This window comes from Cryptomeria japonica, chromosome 2 (genome assembly GCF_030272615.1).
Source record: "Cryptomeria japonica chromosome 2, Sugi_1.0, whole genome shotgun sequence".
NCBI classification, from domain to species: Eukaryota; Viridiplantae; Streptophyta; class Pinopsida; order Cupressales; family Cupressaceae; genus Cryptomeria; species Cryptomeria japonica.
Window position 1 is genome coordinate 632,220,226 of NC_081406.1, and position 24,418 is coordinate 632,244,643.

General features: G+C 33.9%; 1 protein-coding gene across 1 annotated transcript; it reads left to right on the forward strand.

The window, feature by feature from the left end:
- The first annotated feature begins 15,785 nt into the window (after positions 1 to 15,785).
- On the forward strand, positions 15,786 to 24,007 carry LOC131868892 (replication protein A 70 kDa DNA-binding subunit E-like). Its single transcript, XM_059215701.1, has 6 exons — positions 15,786 to 15,881; positions 16,411 to 16,465; positions 16,569 to 16,762; positions 17,087 to 17,148; positions 17,237 to 17,299; positions 23,128 to 24,007. The coding sequence occupies exons 1-6, from the start codon at positions 15,786 to 15,788 to the stop codon at positions 24,005 to 24,007; spliced, it is 1,350 nt and encodes a 449-aa protein (XP_059071684.1).
- The last annotated feature ends 411 nt before the right edge of the window (positions 24,008 to 24,418 follow it).

Below are 24,418 nucleotides of genomic sequence, written 5' to 3' on the forward strand. Positions count from 1 at the left end.
GGAGGTTTGGGACCCTCGACATAGATGCCTTGGGAAAGGAAAGACACATCTCATTGAGGTTCATTTAGATGTGGATGATGATCAAATTCATGATACAGATTTTGGGGGCAACAATGAGGAAGTTGTTGATACACATGATGTTTCTTATGGCACTATTGCTACTCTTTTCAGTGTTCCTAGGTATTAGCCTCTCGTGTTAGAAGGAATTGTCAAGGAACAACGAGTGTTATGCATGGTTGATAGTGGTGCTACTCATAATTTCATAATTGAACATTTTGTAACCAATAAGGGGTTGGAGGTAAAGGAGTTTCATGGATTCCATGTCATGCTAGTGGATGGTTCCAAGAAGAGTTACACAAGAAGGGTACCATGATTATCTATTACATTGGATAATTATTCTTCCATAGATGATTACTATGTTGTTGGTATTGGTGGAGGGACAGATGCGGTACTTGGTGTGCAATGGTTGAGGTCTCTTGGGAGGTACGTCCAATATTTCAACAAGATGGAGTTGGAGTTTACTCACATGGGTAAACATATTGCGCTTAAGGCACTAATGGATGAAACAAAGAACGGGGCAGCTAAGAGTATGTTTGGTTGCTTTGACATTGGGGCTTTGAAAAACATGGAAAAAATAAAGAAATCAGTGCTAATTTTTTTATGTTTAATAATAGCGGTAAATCCTTAAACTCTAGTATGATTGGCATGCAAAATGCAAGCATTGGGAATGGTAAATTTTATGACACACCTCATTATGGGACTAATTTAAAACATTTTGGAGCAGCTGACATAGAGCGGTCTCAAAAATCAAATGATGGTTGGCTAGAAAGGGCAAGGCAAGGCAAGTTATTGGCCCATCAAATCAAGCTCCATCTTCAACACATTCATGTCATCCACCACACTTTACATGATGATGAGCAAAGATTGGCCAATTTAAAAAATTCAGATGTTGATCATTTTCTTGATGGAAATGATGATTTTATTGACAATACTCCTAGTGGGCCAGCCACACGAGTTATCTATAGCGAGCATTGAAGACATCCATAACTCATCTTTGGCTATGTCACTGATTTCTTATGATACAGTAGCAATGTACTTGTTGATTGGTGATTTATTCTTCATAGATTCTACATGGGATAATGGCTATCCTAGTTGGAATTATGTTGCACTTCCAGAATTTTCATGGTCTACATCAACTATTCAGTTACTTGGGAGTGTATGGAAGCATGTTTATTTGATGAACATGGAGTATGAGATGGGTTTAAGTGCTTCGCATTGGTGTGATGACACCTATGACATCATTCAGTTTGTTAGTCTGAGTTACAACAACAATACAAGGTGGCTATTTGTATTGGTTTATTGGGTTGTGGGAGTTCATTCTCACATTTTCTTGTTGGCCTACCCCCATGGGTGGTTGTTTTTGTTGGAATTTTGCATAGAGATTGCATTAAGGATATGTTGTCATTGATGTTAATTGAACCGGTAATGGTATTCATGTTATTGTTGATATTGTTGTTTTTTATATTGGCTAGTAACCGGTGAGAAGAGATTTGTGGAAGATGTTGTAAACTAGTATGTTAAGTTTGTGAGTTGAACTGGTAAAATGGTGTAAAGGGTTAAACCTTTCTATGCAATGTAACCAATAAACCCTATCAATTGTTAAACCCTAATTAATCAAGTTTGTTGGTTTATTATCTGATGAGCGGTAATGATGAAGACACGTGTGATCATTGTATAAGGATAAGTTCAAATTGTTTTGGCGTGGTTGTTTATTGTCTAGGGAAGGAGCAAAGTGGATTGCATCTAATACACATCGCGTGATGAGTTATAAAGTCCGATGGAGTGGTGATCATGGAGCGGTTGGAATTTTCTTGAAGAATGTGAAGAGATTGTCATGATTTATAACGGTCAAGATTGTACCGACTTGTTTGTAATCTCGATGATGAGTATTAGGTTTTTGTTGTGTTACTGACCTACTTGATTTCTATTTAAGGTCGATGAAGTTGCTTGTAAAAGTTGTTGGCAAGATTGGTAGAAACCTGTTGAGTGTGTTATTGCCTAACTAGTGAATGGATCTGCATTTTGAGTGAAGGCAGATTGAAGCTTAAAAGGATCTGATCAAGCAAATGTAGTGCTATTCAGACATATCAAGAAAACCTGTTGTTTTCTAACAATTACAACAGAAGTGAAATCCCTTAACCAGGTCAGCTCTAACAAGCTTGGTTACTCATTAAATCCTCTAACAAGGTGGTCCATTAGCTTGGATTCTTAAATCCTTCAGTGAGGTTACTCCTTACAGGGTATTGTGCTTTTCATCAAGGCAAATTTTTAAATCCCTTAACTCGGTGATTCCTAACCAGAATTAATTCTTAACAGGACTTATTGTAAAGCTTTAATAGGCTTGGCTCCTAACAGAGCGAACTTCAGAAGAGTTCAAATAACTATCCTTGTGAGTCTTAGCTCACTGTGGTTTTTACCTATTTGGGTTTTCCACGTATAAACATTTATGTCAAGTGGTGAATGTTTTTGTGGTTAAGATCTTATTTGTTGATTTGATTAACTTATGATAAGCCATGATAACTAGAAGCATTGGGAGATGAATATGTTGAGTTATGATTAAGCATTGTTGATGTTTACAAGATTGAAGTTGTTTACTGTTAATTTGTCATAACAATCAAACCGGTTGATGTCAAGTATTCTTATGAATATTGATCTTGACTAAGATATGTTTACTTTATGTGATTGAATTTGAGTTTGGGAATTTTTTATCAATTTTTTAGTATACTGATTCACCCCCCCCTCCCCTCTCAGTTTTCTACCAGATACTTATTCTTTCATCATACCATCGATTGGTATCAGAGCTTCTCATGTCCTCTTTAATCTAAAAGCCTAACAACTTGAGGAAAAAATCTTGTAGATCATGATGAAGAAAGAAGGTCCAAAGTTCAACAAAGATAACTATAGAATATAGGAACTAAGTATATTACACCTACTGGAATCCTGACTAATGATTAGAAGAAAGAACAACAAGAAAATCACCAAGCATTAGAGGCTATTATCAGTTCCCTGTTTGATGCTGTATGTGTAGATGTTCATGGTCTTGAAACTGCACATGAAGTGTGGCAAAAACTTGAAGAGATTTATAGCGATGATGAACATGTTAAGATTGTCAAAGAGAAGAGAATATCCAACAGTATGGTCAAAGGATTAAAGAGATAGTTGGTGAAATAAAGAGTGCAGGAGGGAAAGCGGAAGATGCCATAGTAATCACTAAGTTACTGAGAACCCTGCTACTAGTCTATGCTATTTGAGTTGCAGCTATTCAAGAGCTAAAATCCATTGACAAGACTAAGGTAACTCTTAACTCTTTTATTGGCAAACTTACTACTTTTGAACTAAATGGCTATGATGGTAGTGTACAGAAATCAGAATTTGCATTCAGAGCTTCTGTCTCTAACCCATCTGTGAGAAGAAGTAGAGATATTGGCCATGGTTATGAATCTAGATCTAGCAGAGATGCTGATGATGAAGACAACTTAGTGGAACTTGAAGCATTGTTGGCAAAACGACTGCCTAGAGGCACTGCTAAATATAGAGGTAAGCTACCTTTAAAATTTTTTCCATGCAACAAGATTGGTCATATAGTAGCTAATTGCCCTAATGGTGAAAATGAATACAAGAGAGACAAATTTAAGAAGTATAAGGGTAAAGGCAAGAGAGATTGTCTTGTAGCTATTGACAGTGGTATTGCTGATGATGATGCTAGTGAAGATATTGTGTTTGTAGCTATCAAGGAAGAAATATCAGATCAGAAGGCACTAGTATCCAGGATGGATAACTCTGATGATTGGATCATTAATAGTGGTTGTTCACATCACATGACTGGTGATCGGAGCAAATTTCTTTCCCTAAAGGAATTTGATGGCGGTCTTGTCAGATTTGGCAATGACTCACCATGTATGGTTAAAGGTAAGGGAGTTATTTCTCTTAATGGGAAGAGTAGTACTGACGATGTCTATTGGGTTGAAGGCCTAAAGCAAAATCTTTTGAGTGTGGTACAACTTAACAATAGAGGATACCCACTGGAGTTTAGAAATGGTATGTGCAAAATCTTTGACAACAAAGGTGAATTGATTGCAACCGGGAAACAAACAAGAGGTAATCTATTTCATCTTAATCCTAAAGTTAGCAAATGTTTGATTGCAAAAATAGATGATCGTTGGCTTTGGCATAGAAGATTTTGTCATATAAATTTTGACAATATTGTTAAAGTAAGCAAGTCTGAGACAGTAAGAGGTCTGCCTCAGCTAGACAAACCAGTTAATGCTCTTTGTAAAGAATGTAAGTTAGGAAAGATGACTTCTTCAACTTTCAAGAGCAAGTCCTTCTCAATGGAGCACTTGTTAGATTTGGTTCATACATATTTATGTGGACCAATAAGAACAAGAAGCATTCAAGGTGATAGATATTTCATGATCTTCACTGATGATTGTTCAAGGATGATGTGGGTCACATTCTTGAAGGATAAGAATGAAGCTTTTGGTAAATCCAAGGCATTCAGGGCCATGGCTGAGAAAGAGAGTGGCAAAAAGATAAAATGTTTGAGAACATATCAAGGCGGTGAATTTACTTTTGAATAATTCACTAAGTACTGTGATGAGAATGGTATCAAGCGGCAGCTTTCTGCACCAAAGACACCACAACATATTGGTATAGCAGAGAGAAATAACCAGTCAGTGGTTGAAGCTGCTAGGACTATGTTGATACAAGGAGGTGTAGCAAAAACATTTTGGAAATAAGTTGTAAGTACAACTATCTACACAATGAACCGAGTTCTAGTGAAAAGAGGTAAGGACAAGACCCCTTATGAATACTGGTATGGGAGATCACCCGATGTTAGCTATTTTAAGATATTTGGAAGCAAATGTTTTATTAAAAGAGGTGATTACATAAGAAAATTTGAAGCTAAGAGTGATGAAGGCATATTTCTTGGCCATTCCACCAAGAGTAAGGCCTATAAATGCTTCAACAACCGGACACAAAAAATTGTTGAGAGTGTTGATGTTCATGTAGATGAATGTCCTGAAGTTTCATAAGGAACCAGTTATGAGAAGAAGGATGAAGATCCTTGCATTTTGCTTTTGGAACCTGAAACTGTTAAATCAGAAACCGGTAAAGCAAATCCTAATGTACTTGTTCAACCAGAACAAATAAATTCAGAAGAAGATGATAATGAAGAAGCTGAATGTGAAGAGAATGATCATGTTATTCCTAGGTATGTGAGACTAAATCATAGTCCTGAACAAATTATTGGGGATAAGGATGCTGGAGTACTAACTAGAAGGAGAATAAGAGAGAACTCTTGCATGATCTCCACCTTTGAACCTAGAAGTGGTAAGGAGGCATTTGGTGATGATCATTGGGTTAAAGCTATGGAGGAGTTGGATCAAACTGAGAAGAACAACACTTGGACCCTGGTACCCCGACCGGTAAACAAGAATGTTATAGGTACTAAATGGGTGTTCAAAAACAAGTTAAATGAAGATGGTGTTGTAGTTCGCAACAAGGCAAGATTAGTATTTGTAGTTTGCAACAAGGCAAGATTAGTATGCAAAGGTTATGCGCAAGAAGAAGGAGAAGATTATGGAGAAAATTTTGTACTAGTAGCAAGACTGGAAGGTGTCAGAACATTACTTGCATTTGCAGCTCATAAGAAGTTCAAAGTATACCAGATAGATGTTAAGTCTGCATTATTGAATGGGATATTGGAAGAAGAGGTTTATATAGAGCAGCCTAATGGTTATGCATTGACAGATAAGGAAGACATGGTATACAAATTGCATAAAGCTTTGTATGGATTAAAGCAGGCACCCAGAGCATGGTATAAATGACTTCATACTCATTTGATGAAGATAGGCTTTGCTAGAACCAGTGATGATAGAAACATTTATCTCAAGTCTAAAGGAGATGAAATACTGGTCAGTGAAGTATTTGTTGATGACATTATATTTGGAGGTAATGATGACACGAGTAATTGTTTTGCAGATGAAATGAAGAATGCGTTTGAGATGTCATTAGTAGGGGAAATAAAAAATTTCATAGGTTTGCAGATACAACAAATGAAGAATGGTATTTTCATTACTCAATCCAAGTATGTGAAAGAGGTTTTGAAGACTTTTGATATGAGTGACTGTAAACTAGTTGGAACCCCAATGGTTACAGGTTGTAAGTTGTCCAAGGAAGATGCAAAGGAAGATGCATCTAAGTCTGTAGATGAAAAGGAATATAGGTCAATGATTGGCAAATTACACTATGTTATTCACAGTCGACTGGATATTGCCCATGTAGTTGTGATTGTTGCTAGATTTCAGAAGAATCCAAAGGAGGCACAACTGATGGCAACCAAAAGAATTTTTAGATAGCTAAAAGGTACTGTTGACTACGGGTTATGGTATCCATATGGTTGAAATTTTGATTTGAAAGCATACACAAATGCTGATTAGGCAGGAAATATTGATGACCGAAAGAGTACTATCGGTGGAGCATTCTTTCTAGGAGGAAGGCTAGTTTCATGGAGTAGTAAAAAGCAGAGTTGTACTTCACAATCTACTGCTGAAGCTGAGTATGTAGCAACTTATATGAATTGCACACAAGCTATGTGGATGAGGCACATTTTGGAAGGTTTGAAGATGGAAATCTCAGAACCAATAAAGATTTTGTGTGATAATACAAGTGCAATAAACATTTCTAAAAATCCTGTTTTGCACGCAAGAACTAAGCACATTGAATTGAAGTATCACTTCTTGAGGGAAAAAGTTCAAAGTAAAGATGTTATCTTGGAGCATGTTTCTACCAAGGAGCAACTTGCAGATATCTTTACCAAACCTCTACCTAAGACCACTTTCGAGTATCTTAGAAGTCAATTGGGGGTTGTCCCTCTTCATGAAGTTAGTTGAGCATGATGCTGATTGCATCAGTCCCTGAATTACCTGAAGAATCTTACATGGATTGATGAAGAAGTGGATGTATTCCACAGGGGGAGCATCAAGTTGTAGAATGATGTTGATGCACAATGAGAGCAGAATTACATGTTTTTACTTTCACTTTGGTATTGTTGTCAAAGGGGGAGAAGATTCATGTGATTGGGGAGAAGAATTATGTGTCTGATTAGGTGAACCAGCGACAGGCTGAAGACAGACATAGCAAGGTGAATACTTGGTAAGGTAAACTAGGATTCCTATTCACCAATCTCAGCAGCAATCAGAGGCATTGATATTTGTATTGCCATCAATGCCAAAGGGGGAGATTGTTGGCATTTTGCATAGAGATTGTTGCCATCAATTGAGCCGGTAATGGTATTCATGTTATTGCTGATATTGTTGTTTTTGATATTGGCTAGTAACTGGTAAGAAGAGATTTGTGGAAGATGTTGTAAACCGGTATGTTAAGTTTGTGAGTTGAACTGGTAAAACGGTGTAAAGGGTTAAACCTTTCTATGGAATGTAACCGGTAAACCCTATCAACTGTTAAATCCTAACCGATTAAGTTTGTTGGTTTATTATCTGATGAGCGGTAATGATGAAGACACATGTGATCATTGTATAAGGATAAGTTTAAATTGTTTTAGCACATTTTTTTATTGTCTAGGGAAGGAGCAAAGTGGATTGCATCTAATGCACAACGCGTGATGAGTTACAAAGTCCGATGGAGTGGTGATCATGGAGCGGTTGTAATTTTCTTGAAGAATGTGAAGAGATTGTCATGATTTCTAACGGTCAAGATTGTACCGAGTTGTTTGTAATCTCGATGATGAGTGTTAGGTTTTTGTTGTGTTATCGACCTAATTGATTTGTATTTAAGGTCAATGAAGTTGCTTGTAAAAGTTGTTGGCAAGATTGGCAGAAACCTGTTGAGTGTGTTGTTACCTAACCAGTGAATGGATCTGCACTTTGAGTGAAGGCATATTGAAGCTTAAAAGGATCTGATCAAGCAAATGTAGTGCTATTCAGACATATCAAGAAAACTTGTTGTTTTCTAACAATTACATCATAAGTGAAATCCCTTAACCAGGTTAGCTCTAACAAGCTTGGTTACTCATTAAATCCTCTAACAAGGTGGTCCATTAGCTTGGATTCTTAAATCCTCCAACGAGGTTACTCCTAACAAGGTATTGTGCTTTCCATAAAGTTAATAAGAGGATGAAGTAAAGTTTATTAAACTTTATTTAAATAAAGTCTTGCAACCCTAAAATTGAATTAGGGTTTGGAGTTGTTAAAAAGACACGAGGAGGCTTCATTCATTCATTCATCTTTGAATCATTTTTACAATCAACTTTTTGGGAATTGTGCTCTGCAACTCATTTCAACAGCATAGCAGCTTCGAGGAATGAAAAATCCTTGAAGACATGTGGATTTGGACTATACCCTAATTCATATAATGGAGGTATTCATTCAAAATTCATAATTGTGCTTCAATTCAAACTTGTTACAACAGTTTCAGAGGATTATTTGCAGTTTAGAGAGGGTTTGGAGACTTTAGAAGGTAGTCACACCTTCATTTGTAGCAGTTGTACCCTCCCATAGCAGGTCATACCATCCTACATACCCCAATTTCTTTGGAAGAGTCATACAACATAGGAAAGGGTCTGAATTTTCTGCTATCTCCATTGTGCATACCTATCAACAATAATTTGATAGTCACTTCAGGCTACAAGAGGCATATGTGGACCAGATCAATGATTCATTGAGCAAAATTTGGTTAATTCAATAATCTTGCTTGCTAGTTAGACACAATTCTTGACAGTTTCAGTATACTTGTTTTATTTAATTATGGTTGATGCCAATAAAAATTTTTGGAGTCATTGGACTTCCCTAGATGCTCATGTACTGTGATCTATTTGAGAATCTCAATAACACTACCCTGGTTGAGTGTTGGACTCTTGGTATGCGATCTTGTCTTGTTTCAAATTAATTCTAGAAAGTTGCTACCTTGCTATTTTAGAAATCAGAATTTAGAAAATGAAAATGAAAACTTTATATTTCCACAAATTGAATTTCAAAATAATATATATCTGGTCTATAATTCCATTCCAAGAGTTGTTCTATCATTGGCATCCTAAAACACATCAAAACCACTTGAAAACTATCCTAAAACATCAAACCACCAACATAAAATTTGAGAGAATTTGTATCAAAATTGGCTAGGGATCTTTCAGGGTAGGATAGTCTCTAAAATAGTTTTTTGTTTTGCATTATTCATTGTCGTAGCATATATTTAGATAGTTTAGCTCTCTCATATTTATTCAAGATAAATTTTTATTGCATGAGTTCCTTGTCCATTAGATATTTTCAAATGTTAGCAAAATCAATAGGCGCAAATTCATATCTTTGTTGTATCTAGTAAGTGGTAGTTGCAATAATAAGGTTTGAACAATTAGAAGACTTACTATCTAGACTTGTCTACAAGTATAATGATCCTTTCTTGTCTCCTATTTTTTAGAGTTTTTTTTGCATTACCTATGATTGGAAATATTTTACAACACTAATATAAGGATATATCTTACAAAACAAATGGATGGAAGTATCTAGAACATTAATAGATTCCAAAATCATTTAGTTCTAATATTCTATGGTATTTTTTTAATAATATTCATCATTACTACCTCACACGTGACTTCATACTATTCATATAATATAGATACAAAATAACATTTAATATTCACCTAATTATAAAAAAAATCCATCCACAACATGTAAATAAGTTAATAAAAATACTCATAATAGACACAAAAATTTACAATAAGAAATTGATATCATTTTATTGGAATAGTATAGAACTACTTTAAATTTGTTGAGTTTGCCTTGGGGAAAATCCATTTTTCAATGAGGTTTTGGCTTTCCCAAGACATTTCTTTGCCCAGTGGGACCCATCCTCTTGAGGTGTGCTAATGAAAGGCGTATGAGATTCATCCCATCTATAAAATTGTTTTTTAGCCTCCAACTATCATTAGGACATCAAGAAGTTGAAACAATGGTGAAACGAATTTGCTTAACATATATTTCAAGATAAAATCAAACCAATGTCTACTTTGTATCTAAGATATGCTCATTAATAACAAGAAGGAAATTACAGTTCATCAGTGACTTTTTATCAAAGCCAAAGCTTTTGTTAGTATGCATTTCAAGCATCTGCTTGTCTATATATGTGAAAGTTTGATAATAGTTCAAAGTATACTGAACAAATGAGAATATTTTCTTCTAATTATATGTATTCTATGAGTAAGGAGAATGGGAAATAACTTGACTAGGTTAGAAGATTCCATCCTTTTGTTAGTTCAACTAGAATTATAAGTTATCCCCTTAAATGTTTATCCAAAGGACTTCATTGTTTCTTATTTGTGCTCACCCTCTTATCTCACTTGAGAGACTTGTCTATCTAGTTCTCATTATAACTAGTAGTCTATAAAGACATGAATTTTTTCACAAGAAATTAGTTATCCTTCATATTGGACTGTGCAACCTATGTATTTATAGTCCCATATCAAGATCTTAGACATGGTTAACTAACCTTTACAACAACCTTTTGAGTTTTCTTGTAAGTTTTGAAGATGTACACCCACTTTTTAGATTCCATCAATGTTTTATCACCTTAATAATGAGACTCACATCCATGGATAATTCAAGCTTTGAAGAACCCAACAAAGACATTTTTATTTAAGGGAAATCATTTTCATCATGTAAGATGTGGTTGGTCACCCATTTGATTTGGCCTCCGTGGACATTTGCCTTCTATTTGGTTTGCCTCTGTCTTTTTGTGTGTGCTTTCCTTCATTGGTTAGCATTCACGACCTCAATGACAATGAGGCCATAGCCCATGACACCTCTCTTAACACAACTCTAGACCAATCACAACTCATTCTCACTCAAATGATCAATTAGTATTGAAATTATTATGAATGTTAATTCAAGTATTTCACGTGATCCTGCTTACCTAGATACTTTGAATAATAGAACTTTAGTTGAAGAACCATTAGCTATGTAAAATTTTCTTGAAGGCGTGACTTTGAACCCAATGGTTTATGTTTTAAGAATTTCCATATTTTAGGAAATATGCCCCTATGAGTCATAAAAAATGACGCAAATTTCCTACATGCTCTCTTTGAGTAATCCATGATACACCATATCTATTTCTTAGGCTTCTTCTTAATATTTTATTAAAACTTTGGATCCCTCTGAGATTTATGGGGTTCCTTATATTTAAGCTCTAGAATGTTCGTTGTGATTTAATAATTTAGTTGTGGGTATCACGGTGTATATGTGAGCTTTCTCTTAGCTTCTGATGCCTTGGTTATACTCATGACCCTTTGTTCGATATTTGGTTAAGTCCTTAGCCTCTTTAAGAAAACCTTAAATATTTAATCTTCCAAGTTAAGAGAATTTTTTAATTTGTGAGCCTCCTACTCCAATGGATCTCGCTCCTTCCTTCAAACTAGTCTCGTAATCTTTCTCACCCTCTACATGAATCAATGTGCTTAATTTCTTGCAATTAATTCATCATTACATTTGTTGGTATATACAATTTACTTTTGAAGCTATTGATGACATTCCAAGTCCCATCTCTCCCCTCATCTTTTTCTTTTTAGAACATTCTTGGTTGTAACCACATTGGCATCCCTAATTATACACTTGTCATTATTTTGGGGTGTAGCTTCTTTCACATTAGCTCTACCATGCATTGTTAGGTTTGACCCCTTAATATTCTCACTTCAATCAACCGCCTCTTTAAATAACCTATTAGGCTCTTGCCACATTGGCATTTTTTCATTTACACCAATTATTGATTCATAAGCATTGTTTAACATTTTAGAACTTCCTAGGTTTCCCTCTTTAAATGAAGCTAAGATTATCTAAAGAACCTTCTACAAAAGTTATCTACCCTCTCGGTGATATTAATAACATTCTTCCTTTTAACAAATATGTTTGATTCTCTGGGTCGCTCGATACTAATCCAATATGGCATCTACCTTGTGTTTAGTATGTTCTTTATTATTCATATTGGCCATTGATTAATGACTATTGCTTGACATTCATCACGATTGCCTAAGATTCTCTCCATTAGATACTTTAGGCTTGATATACACTAAAGTTAATAGTTGACTCATGCATGTGAGTATTGTGTGGATATATTTTTCTATGGTTGAAGCTTCCAACTACTTGCACATACCTCAACTTGTTCATTGATCCAACACGGAAGATGTTGCATCACTTTTGACATCTAAACCATCGACTCTCTTTTTTTTTATATTTATTTTAAGCTCTCCTGGTTATGATTTCGTGTAAGGACTTCCTATAGTTATAAAAATAAGAATTGTGCCCTCATGTAAATACCTTTTGACCTCATGTAAATACCTTTTGAATTTCTATTTCGAACCAAATGTATTTTTCTATACTAAAGAGTTGACTGATCACTATCTTTTAGCTTGTAGTGAATGTGATTATGTTTTAGCTCTTATGTTTTCTGCACTTCGTCTTAGAGAGTGCCCCTTGCCTTGTTATTGTAAATGTAACACATATGTATGTTTTATGAGGCTTCTTGATTGAAGTGAATCACTTAAGTGTATTTAAATGTTCACTGTCCATAGATGTTAGTTAATATTGTTTTGTATACAACATAAGTCGAGGCAACTCCACCATAGACATATTTTTTCATAGAGGAGAGTTGGTTGTGTACTGCAAAGATATTATTGGTCCCTTTTTTGGTGCTCCTTCACACACTATTTTTAATCTTATTCATTTGACCTTATCTTAATTTGTAACCTTTATTTTCCTTCTATATTTTCTACTTTAGTCAATTAGTTAGGGCAGGATAGTCACTAAATTTATTTCTTATTCCACATTGTTTGTAGTCATAGCATGTGTTTAGATATTTTTTCTTGCATGTAATATAAAAGACAACTAAACTTTCGCAGTTAAGTTCTCTCAAAGTTATTCAAAATCAATTGTCATTGTATGAATTCCTTACCTATTAGAGCTTCTTAGATAATATCAATGTTAGCAAGCACAAAGTCATATTTTCATTGTATATGGTAAGTGGTGATGGTGATTGTAAGGTTTACATAGCTAGGAGACTTGATGTTCACACCTTCTTATCAACATAATGATCCCTTCTTGTCTTTTCTTCGTGAGAAATTTTCTCGACATCTATTATTAGATCCAATGATACATCTATAAAAGTGGGTGGGATTGTCTAAAACATAATTAGCTTCAAGATTTACTTATTTCTAATATTTCATGACAAAAAAGTCTTTAAGAATATTTAAGATTACTACCTAATAAATAACTCCATACTATTCATATAATATAAACAACGTCTAACATTCACCTAATTGCAAATAAAGCCATCCATGTTAAATAAATTGATAAAAACCCTTTTAATAAATATAATCAATTAAAATAAAAATTTATTATCATTTTATTGAAATATAAAATAAGCTACTACTTTAAAGTAATATAGAAAACTACACGCTTTTTTTTAAGAGTTATAAAGTAATGAATAATTTTAGAAACCAATAGAGACATATGTGCATGTTTCCTCATGCTCCGTGATTGAAGTGAATTACTTAAGTGTATTTAAATGTCAACCAAATACTAGTTAATATTGTTTTGTATATGATGTAAGTTGAAGCAACTCCACCACAAGCATTTTTTTTTTTCATAAAGGAGAGTTGACCGTATATTGCAAAGAAATATTATTCCATTCATCTTTTTTTTTTTTTTGGTGCTCCTTCACACACCATTTTTAACTCAATTTCTAATCTTTATGCAATATGTTGCACCTAATGATTTTTTACGTTTTCAAATTATCCAGATCTACTTTCTATTTACTATGTTTTAATTTTCTTTTCAAAAATTTGTATCTAAATCTTTCCTCATGCAATTTGATAATATAAAAATATATCTTTGATAAATATATTAAGATACATTTTCTATATAGTATATAATTAAATTAAATATTAAATAAAACACGAATAAATAATTTTATTATTATAAATATTATTAATACATTTAAGTCTCTATATATACAATAATATAATTAAAATTATTATATTATAACTAAATACATTTTTTATATTAAAAGAATATCAAAATTAAATATGTTAATTATATATAATCAATGAATAATAAAATTATATATAATAATATATTAGTAAGGTTAAATATATTAAATTATTAAAATATAAGAAAATTAGAGATTAAGGTTTTAATAAATAATTTAATATTCTGCATATTATTGACAAATATTATTAACATATTTAATTATAATCTAAATTATATTTATAACATAAATGAAATACAATATTATATATGCTTATCATATAATATTAAATCTATACAATGCAATAATATAATCTAAAATATTGTATAAAGATTATTATATTAATTATAAATAATTTATTAATAATAACATTACCAAAAATATAGTCCAAGGGTTGAGCTTAATTGGTTAAAACACTGGGTTCTCATCGTGGAGACCCAAATTCAATTCCTAATAAGGACATCTAAAGTGGAATTCTAAGTATTGCGGCTATGACCTATTATCTATAAAAAAAAAAAAAACATTACCAAAAATATATAATAATAAATATATTATTAATACTTATATTAAATTTATTTCATTAAATAATTATTGATTGAAATTAAGATTATTATTATTATTAATTTTAGAATAAGGGTTAAGGTTAGAGTTAAAAATGAAGTTCAAATTATTTCTAAATTAAGATTAGATTTAGGCTTACAATTGGATTCAGAACTAGGGTTCAAATTAATAAAAAAAGGGATTAGGGTTGCATTTAATGTTAGATTTAGAGTTAGAATTAGGCTAGCTTACAAATTACGTTATTAAATTTAGAATTAAGGTGATTGTTAAGGTTTGAATTAGTTATAGATATTATTTTAATTTTTAAGCCGATAGGCTTTTAGTGGGGGAAAGGGCCCGAAATATTGCAAGACATTCCGGTGGTCGTCGGAATGTCTTGCCGGCGTTAGTAATCCTCTGGTCCGTGCGTCGCGACAGTATTTCTCTGGTGCGTGTGTGGTCTGCGGTGCGTGCGGTCTGTTTCCCAAAGGACGCTACCTTTAATGATGCCTTTAATGATTTTGTCCTCGAGCTTGTGCACGAATGCGGACGTTCTTTATGTGTGTTTGCAACCCTGAAATGTAGTTTGTTTTGTTGTTGTCGTGAATATTTCGCTCTAGAAATGTTCGCATAGATTGTTGGGTTTTGTCTGAATGTTTGGCTTTGCAACTTTGGCTCTGGAAATGTTCGCATAGATTGGTGGGTTTTCTTTGAATATCGGTCTGCAGATGTTCGCATAGATTGTTGGGTAATGTTCTCGTTTTGACTGTTTTGTGAGTATTTTATTGGGTTTGCTTCTGAGATTGACACTGTTAATGGTTTGAAGTTGGAAGGTAAGCTTCTATTAAATGTGCAATGTTCCCTCTAGAATTTTCCCTCTGTAAATGTTGCAATAGACTGTTGGGTTTTGTTGTCATTTTGACCGTTTTAGTGGTTACGTGTGCTTGCAGGGTTGCTCCTTTGTTTGTGTTGTTTAACTGTTTGTGGGCGTCGTTCCTTCGAGTTTGCAAGCAATTTTCCAAGTTGTTATGTGAGTTCCAAGCCGTGAAAGCTTTGAATTAGCAAGGTAGCCTTTGGTATTATTTTTCCCTTCTGTATGCTTGCAGAATTGTCGGTTTGTTTATGTTCTTTAAATGTTTGTGGGCGTGGCTATGGGTTTTGTCCGAATGTTTGGCTCTGGAAATGTTAGCATAGATTGTTGGGTTTCGTTCGAATATCGGTCTGCAGATGTTCGCATAGATTGTTGGGTAATGTTCTCGTTTTGATTGTTTTGTGAGTATTTTATTGGGTTTGCTTCTGAGATTGACACTGTTAATGGTTTGAAGTTGGAAGGTAAGCTTCTATTAAATGTGCAATGTTCCCTCTAGAATTTTCCCTCTGTAAATGTTGCAATAGACTGTTGGGTTTTGTTGTCATTTTGACCGTTTTAGTGGTTACGTGTGCTTGCAGGGTTGCTCCTTTGTTTGTGTTGTTTAACTGTTTGTGGGCGTCGTTCCTTCGAGTTTGCAAGCAATTTTCCAAGTTGTTATGTGAGTTCCAAGCCGTGAAAGCTTTGAATTAGCAAGGTAGCCTTTGGTATTATTTTTCCCTTCTGTATGCTTGCAGAATTGTCGGTTTGTTTATGTTCTTTAAATGTTTGTGGGCGTGGCTATGGGTTTTGTCCGAATGTTTGGCTCTGGAAATGTTAGCATAGATTGTTGGGTTTCGTTCGAATATCGGTCTGCAGATGTTCGCATAGATTGTTGGGTAATGTTCTCGTTTTGACTGTTTTGTGAGTATTTTACTGGGCTTGCTTCTGAGGTTGACACCGTTAATGGTTTGAAGTTTGAAGGTAAGCTTCTGTTATTTAAAAATGTGCATTTCGCTCTGCAAATGTTCCCTCTGCAAATGTTGCAATAGATTGTTGGGTTTTGTTCTCGTCTTGACTGTTTTAGTGGTTACGTTTGGTTCGCGTTCTGAGTATTTTGTTGGGCTTCCTTCTGAGGTTGACACCGTTAATGGTTTAAAGTTGCAAGTTTTCTTGATTTCTTGGCTCCGTGTGCTTGCAGGGTTGCTCCTTTGTTTCTGTTGCTTAACTATTTGTGGGCGTCGCTCCTTCGAGTTTGCAAGCAATTTTCCAAGTTGTTCTGTGAGTTCCAAGCCATGAAAGCTTTGAATTAGCAAGGTAGTCTTTGGTATTATTTTTCCCTTCTCTGTGCTTGTAGAATTGTCGGTTTGTTTATGTTCTTTAAATGTTTGTGGGCGTGGCTACTTGCACTTTCGAAGCCATTTTTAAGGCTGGTTTATGACTTTCACGCCGTATTGTGCCTGTTTTATTCCGTTCCTTTGTGAGCTTTATGCCTTGAATGCTTTGATGTGCTTGCAGGGTTGTTTGTTTGTTTATGTTAGATTCTTTATGGGCCCTTTGCACCATAAATTCTAATTGATTTTATTATTGTGGGCAATGTTTCAGTCTGCAAATATTCGCATAAGGTTGCATATAATTGTCGACCGTGAATCATTTGAATTATTAAGGTAAGCATTGATTTTATTAAATTCTTTTTGGGTTTTGTAATGGTTCTTTATTATAATTTGCTTATTTCCTCCTTGCCTCTGCTTGCAGGGTTGTTACTTTGTCTATGTTATTTAACTGTTTCACTCTGAGTGCATGGTTTGAATTTGCAAGGTAAGTTCTATAGATTCTTTTTTGTTTTGTAATGGCTTTTTCTATAGTCTGGTTATTTCTCGGTTTCGTGTAGTAAGGTTTTACTTCGGTTTTGCTATTTACAGGTTTTTATTCCTTTAAGTTTTTTACTTTGTTTTAATATTTTCGTCTCCGATGATGTGCACCAATGCGGGATGTTTTATTGGGCTTGTTTCTGAGCTTGTCGACGTTAATGGTTTTACGTTTCCAGGTACTTGTTTATTTTGTTTTTAAACTTTTCAAAATTTCTAATGCATTGTTTCATACCGTCCTTATTTTTGGGTATGTTGTGCTCGCAGGATTACTACTTTGGTTATGTCATTTAAATATTTGTGGACATGATTACTTTCAGTCTCCATTGTCTCTGTTCACTTTGAGAGGTATTTAGCTTTTCATCATTCTGTTACTAATGAAATTCTGCCTTATGTTAGAAGTGTTTTAGTTTGCTGCTTAGAACCCTAAAATCTCATTTGTTTTGCTGTTGTCAAGAATGTTTTGCTGTGCTCATCTCCATGAATGTGCTCTATTTCTCAAACAACGCTGTCTTGAATGTGCTCCATTGTAAACTGTCTAAGATTTGTTATTAGAAGACTACACTGTAGTCTGAATGTAGTCACGTCCACAAACAGTTAAAAAACATAAACTCTCTCTCTCTCTCTCTCTCTCTCTCTCTCTCTCTCTCTATATATATATATATATATATATATATATATATATATTTTAGAACACATTCAAGTACTCATATATGTATATGTGCATACACATATGTACATATATATACATACATGTATGTGTAGGCATGTATACATGTATATGAACACACACACACACACACACACACACACACACACACACATAGCCATCTACGTATGTATATATACATAGGGTAAAATAAAGCTTACAACAATAAAACACATTACATTTTATGGTTGCAACCAGTGGAACTTAAATTGCAAATTCATAGCATACAGAGCTTACCTTGCAATTTCAAACCATTAACGGTGTCAAACTCACAAGGAAGCCCAGTAAAATAGTCACAACAAGAACCAAATGTAACCACCAAAATAATCAGAACGAGAACAAAAGCCAACAATCTATGCGAACATTTCAAGTACTGATATATGTATATGTGCATACACATATGTACATATATATAAATACATGTATGTGTAGGCATGTATACATGTATATCAATACACACATGTACCCATATATATATGCATGTATGTACATGTAGCCATCTGCGTATGTATATATACATAGGGTACTCTAGGTTGCACTCTGAAAGTCATCACCTCCACAAATAGTTTAATAACATAAACAAAGTAGCAAGCCTGCAAGTACTTTGGTTATGTTATTAAAGTGTTTGTTCTGTAGTCTGAATGTAGTGACGTCCACAAACAGTTAAAAAACATAAACAAAGTAAGTATATATATATATATATATAAGAACACATTCAAGTACTGATATATGTATATGTGAATTCACATATGTACATATATATACATACATGTATGTGTACGCATGTATACATGTATATCAATACACACATGTATGCATGTATGTACATATAGGCATGTGCATATCTATATCTACATACGGTACCCTATGTTGTAGTCTGAAAGTAGTCGCACCCACAAATAGTTAAATAACATAAACAAAGTAGCAACCCTGCAAGCATAAAGGAATTTTTACTATCTATCTATCTATCTATCTATCTATCTATCTATCTATATATATACACACACACATGTATGTATCTCTATACAAATGCAATTATATATATATACATGTTCAAATATATAGACATGATGTACATATATATATCAATTTATCTTACCGAATAAAAACCTTCGTGTGCACAGAGCAGTAGATACTCATACCTAACCTTGCAAGCAGACAAAAGAAGGAAATAGGCAGACCATAAAAAAAATGCATTACAAAACAAAAAATACTTTAAATAAAAACCAAGCTTACCGTCCAAATTCAAACCATTCATGGCATGAACCTCATGAAGAAACCACAAACAGTTAAACAACATAAACAAACCTAAATAACATAAACAAACAAACAACCCTGCAACAACATCAAAGCTTTGAAGTCATGCAACTCATAAAGGAGTCAATATATATACACACAACCGAATAAAAACCTTCGTGTGCACAGAGCAGTAGATACTCATACCTAACCTTGCAAGCAGACGAAAGAAGGAAATAGGCAGACCATAAAAAAAATGCATTACAAAACAAAAAACACTTTAAATAAAAACCAAGCTTACCGTCCAAATTCAAACCATTCATGGCATGAACCTCATGAAGAAACCACAAACAGTTAAACAACATAAACAAACCTAAATAACATAAACAAACAAACAACCTTGCAACAACATCAAAGCTTTGAAGTCATGCAACTCATAAAGGAGTCAATATATATACACACAACCAGAGGAAACCTTAACTGCACCTCTATATACAAACCCAAGTCAAAAATTAACAGACTGAAATTAAGCTTACAACAATAAAACAGATTACATTTTATGGTTGCAACCGGTGGAACTTAAATTGCAAATTCATAGCATGCAGACCGTGAAACTCACAAAACAACCTGAAAAATGCCTTCCAAAGTGCAAGTAGGCATGTCCACAAGTAATTACACAATAGAGAGAACAACCTTGAAAATTGATTCCAAACTAGAAGTAGTGACACCTACAAACAATTAGCGAACAGAAAGAAAGCAGCAAGCCCTGCAAGAACACGGAAGCATAAACTAAACAAGCTATACACAAAATGCAATACAAAACGAAGACATATTTAAATAAACCGAAACCTTACCTTGCAATTTCAAACCATTAACGGTGTCAAACTCACAAGGAACCCCAATAAAATAGTCACAACAAGAACCAAATGTAACCACCAAAATAATCAGAACAAGAACAAAACCCAACAATCTATGCGAACATTTCCAAAGCAAAAATTACAGAGCGAAATATTGGCAACAACAATAAAACAAATTCCATTTTAAGGTTGCAAACAGGCATAAAGAACGTCGACATTCATGCACAACCTCGAGGACAAAATCATTAAAGACATCATTAAAGACAACATCCTTTGAGAAACAGAGCATAAAACAGTCACACAAAGAACAAAAGGTAATAACCTTATGTGGAAATTTCCACACCAAAAAATGCAAAGCAAAATATTGTTGACAACAACAAAACAAATTAGATTTTAAGGTTGCAAGCAACCATAAAGAACGTCAACATTCATGCACAGCCTTCAGATGAAATCATTAAAGACACCATCTTTGCCCAATGTAACGTAAATCAAATAACTGACTCTATGCACATGAAGGCTTTTAGTCTCAAAGATAAATATAGATATATATGTATATATATCAGATGTCTATGTTTACATCTATGTACACTAATATACATAAGTATACCTGTATATATACACATGGATATATATACACACATACTCTAAAATAAATGCAACTAAACCCTTCTTTCACAGAGTGAAAGCTTCGTAAGTTGAGTCATTAGACGATTTACAAAACTTAATGTGTTGTGCTAATTATTACAAGTTTTTATAGTTTGTTAATAGTAAATTCATCATCATTCACAAAAAAAAAAATGATCTACTTAAAGATTTGTTGTATTGTTCTTATATGTTCACTTTTTTTAGTAATGCATTTCCAATCTGTCATTCAAACAGAAAACAACCACACTAACACAATCAAATTTCAACAATGGATACAAATTTGAAAGCAACAAAGGACATCAACAATGTAATTGAACACATGTTGCAAGAAAGCGACAAGTTAAAGAGTAACCTCAGAAAGATCATTGCCTACTATGAACATAAATCACCAAAGCAAACAATAGTCAACCTGTCTACATCTTCTAGTGCTGTAACAACCATACATAGTATTGAATTAGCACCTTTGCCGATACCAAGCACTGAACAATTACTTGATCCAACGGTTATTTTCACATTGGGAGACAAAGTATTTAAATGGAGTGATAATGACCTCACATGGGTTGCTTGGGTTGATCCTATGTTGTTGTAATTATTCAATCTTTGAAAAGTTAAATTCATATTTTGGTTAACATTCGAAACACACTGAACCATCTCGTATTTTGAAAGATCTTTGATTGCATAAACTCATATTTTGCTAATATGCTCTCAAATATATAAATCATTATGTCATATTTAAAGTTTTTTGAGCTTATCAGCATATGAGTAATTATCGCTTTCAATGCACGTTTCAATCACATTATGATCAATTCACTAGCATTTGAAACACAAAAAAAACTGTAGCAACGTTACTCTATGCTCAGTTAATTTTACTCTACTTGTGCATATATACCTTCGATAAGGTTACATCATCTTGTGATTGTATTCTGATATAAGAACTAGAATTCATCATGCTTATAATTTACTTTTAATTTTCAAAAGGTATATATGCACAATGGCATCTTTAGCAACTACCTCTGAATCCATAGACCACTCCGCTATTGATAATTTGGTAAGCTAAATTATCAAAGCTTTTCAATATAGAAAGCTTTTATGCTCTTTTTTTGGACAGTTCATTGCTCTTTTGCATACCATCCATTTCATTACCACATGCATCCTTTTTTTATAGCATAGTACAAAAGTAGATGCATACTATATACATACCATAGCTTGATTACATAATTTACTAACACAAGCTTTACATTAACAAGTAAGCAAATATATGAGGTGCTTCCCATTAAAATTAAATCCTCTATATTCATATTATTTTTTGTAGGCAAAAAACCAAGAGTATGTCCCTACCCCTTTTGCAATCCAATCTATCAATGCTGGGGATGACCTTCCTTTAGCATTGCTACAAGTTTTGTCATTTCAGAAAATGCAGAACAACACAGATGATACTGACAGACATAAATTAGTGTTATCTAATGGCAAATACATGCAGTTGGCAATCTTGCCTTCTAAATATGCTACTCTGATAGATTCAGATATTCTAAAAATAGGCACAATAGTCCAGTTATCAAGCTATACATGTCGATACATATGGAACACAAAGTAGGAAATCAACTATGATTATTAAATACAATATGTTTCAGCTTTTTTAAATTTCATTTATGTATAATTAACACTAATTTAAGAAGAAGTCTTTTGTTTTCACAGGACTATTGTAATACTTAGTTTGGAAGTGAAACAAAGTGTTTGCCCGTTCTTTGGTAAACCAGAATATCTATTCAAAGAACAACAACCAGAAATTATGTCTGAGGACAGACCATCAACATCTAAATGGTCGCTTCAGTTTGCAACTGAATTGCCATCCCCACAAACAACAACTTCTGGAAATATAAGTCCTATCAAAACTTTGAATCCATACCAAAATCAATGGACAATCAAAGAGAGAGTTACTCATAAATGACCTATTAAGGCATATAGCACAGCCACCAAAAATGGCCATGTGTTTAGCTTTGACATTGTTGATTGTGATGGTTCTGAAATTAGAATTACATGTTTTGATGAGATAGCTAAGTTACACTCTAACCGTGTGGACATAGGTTCACATTATATTATTTCAAAAGGATCTGTTAAGGAAGCAAATGCAAGGTACAACAAACTAAACAGTCATTTAGAAATCACCTTGTCTGATACATCCATACTAAAACGCTGCACCAACGAAGAACAACCAGATCAACAAACTCGTCCTTTCACGCCCATTGGTGAATTGTTTCAACTAACAAATAATACACTGGTTGACGTTATTGGTCTTGTTCTATATGTTGGAGATATCATTCCTATTCACAGGAAAGATGGCAGTCAAACACAAAAACGTGTGGTGAAAATTAATGATCTATTTGGTTCAACAATTGACATCAACTTATGGGGCCCAATAGCAGAACGAAAGGGCCTGGAATTGAAAAATATGTTGACCAATGATAGTGCGGTTATCCTTGCTTTACGTAATGCTCGTGTTGGCTATTTCAATGGGAAGCTTGTAAACATAACAGCTGCAACAACATTACATATCAACCCAAGTTTTCCAGAAGCAGAGCTTCTAGCATTAAGAGGAAATGACCCTTTGCTTGTTGTACCCTTTGTTGCAGAAACTATCCACATAGATGGCAAATATACTAGAATGACAATCTCTTCAATCCGTGAGCGGATGAGCATCAAACCAGAAACAATTCAAACAACATTGCTAGCTGTTCTACACTATGTCAATGTCAATGACCAAAATTTCTATTACATAGCTTGCCCACTGATGGTCAATGGAAGGCCTTGCAAGAAAAAATGTACACATCAAGCTGATGATTCTTGGTTCTGCTCTAGATGTCAAATGAGTATGCAAGACTGTAATTATAGTTACCTCTTGCCTCTAAAGTTGCAAGATGCCACAGGTACTCTATGGGGCACTGCATTTGGTGAGGGTGGCAATCACTTGCTACACAAAACTGCAAGACAACTCTATGCACTTCAAAACGATGCAACAACAACAGAGACACCTTCCTCAGTGATCAAGAGAGCACTGTCACATTACTATTCATTCACACTGCTGGTTTCTACTGAGACATACAATTCAGAATCCAAGATGAAAGTGACGATTAATAAAGTTGCTCCTGTTGACTTCAAAGCTGAGTGCCATGCACTACTTGGAGAAATTAGCTGCCTAAGTACAAAGACTTAGAATTATAATGCATCTTTTCTAATTATTAAACTTTGCAATTTACAATACAATTATACTATTAGCTAATTTTCATATTTAATACTTTTACCTATACAAACAATTATGTTTTACAAAAACAAGTATGCTTCTATAAATATCTATATGAACATTTCTTACATCTGCCAATTATCTCTTTGAAAGTTTTTCCTCTTCACATAAGTTACTTTCAGTCATACTCACTACTTTTAAATGTATTAACACTATGTTATTTGCAAATAAAATATACATGTATGCACGTGTATTGTTCTTTTTCTCGTCTAATATCTTTCTATATAACAATACAATACATAACTATATATAAGTATTCATAGTTATAGTATTTTTGAAATACACATGTAGTTATATATGTGCATATGTTCATATACAAAACTG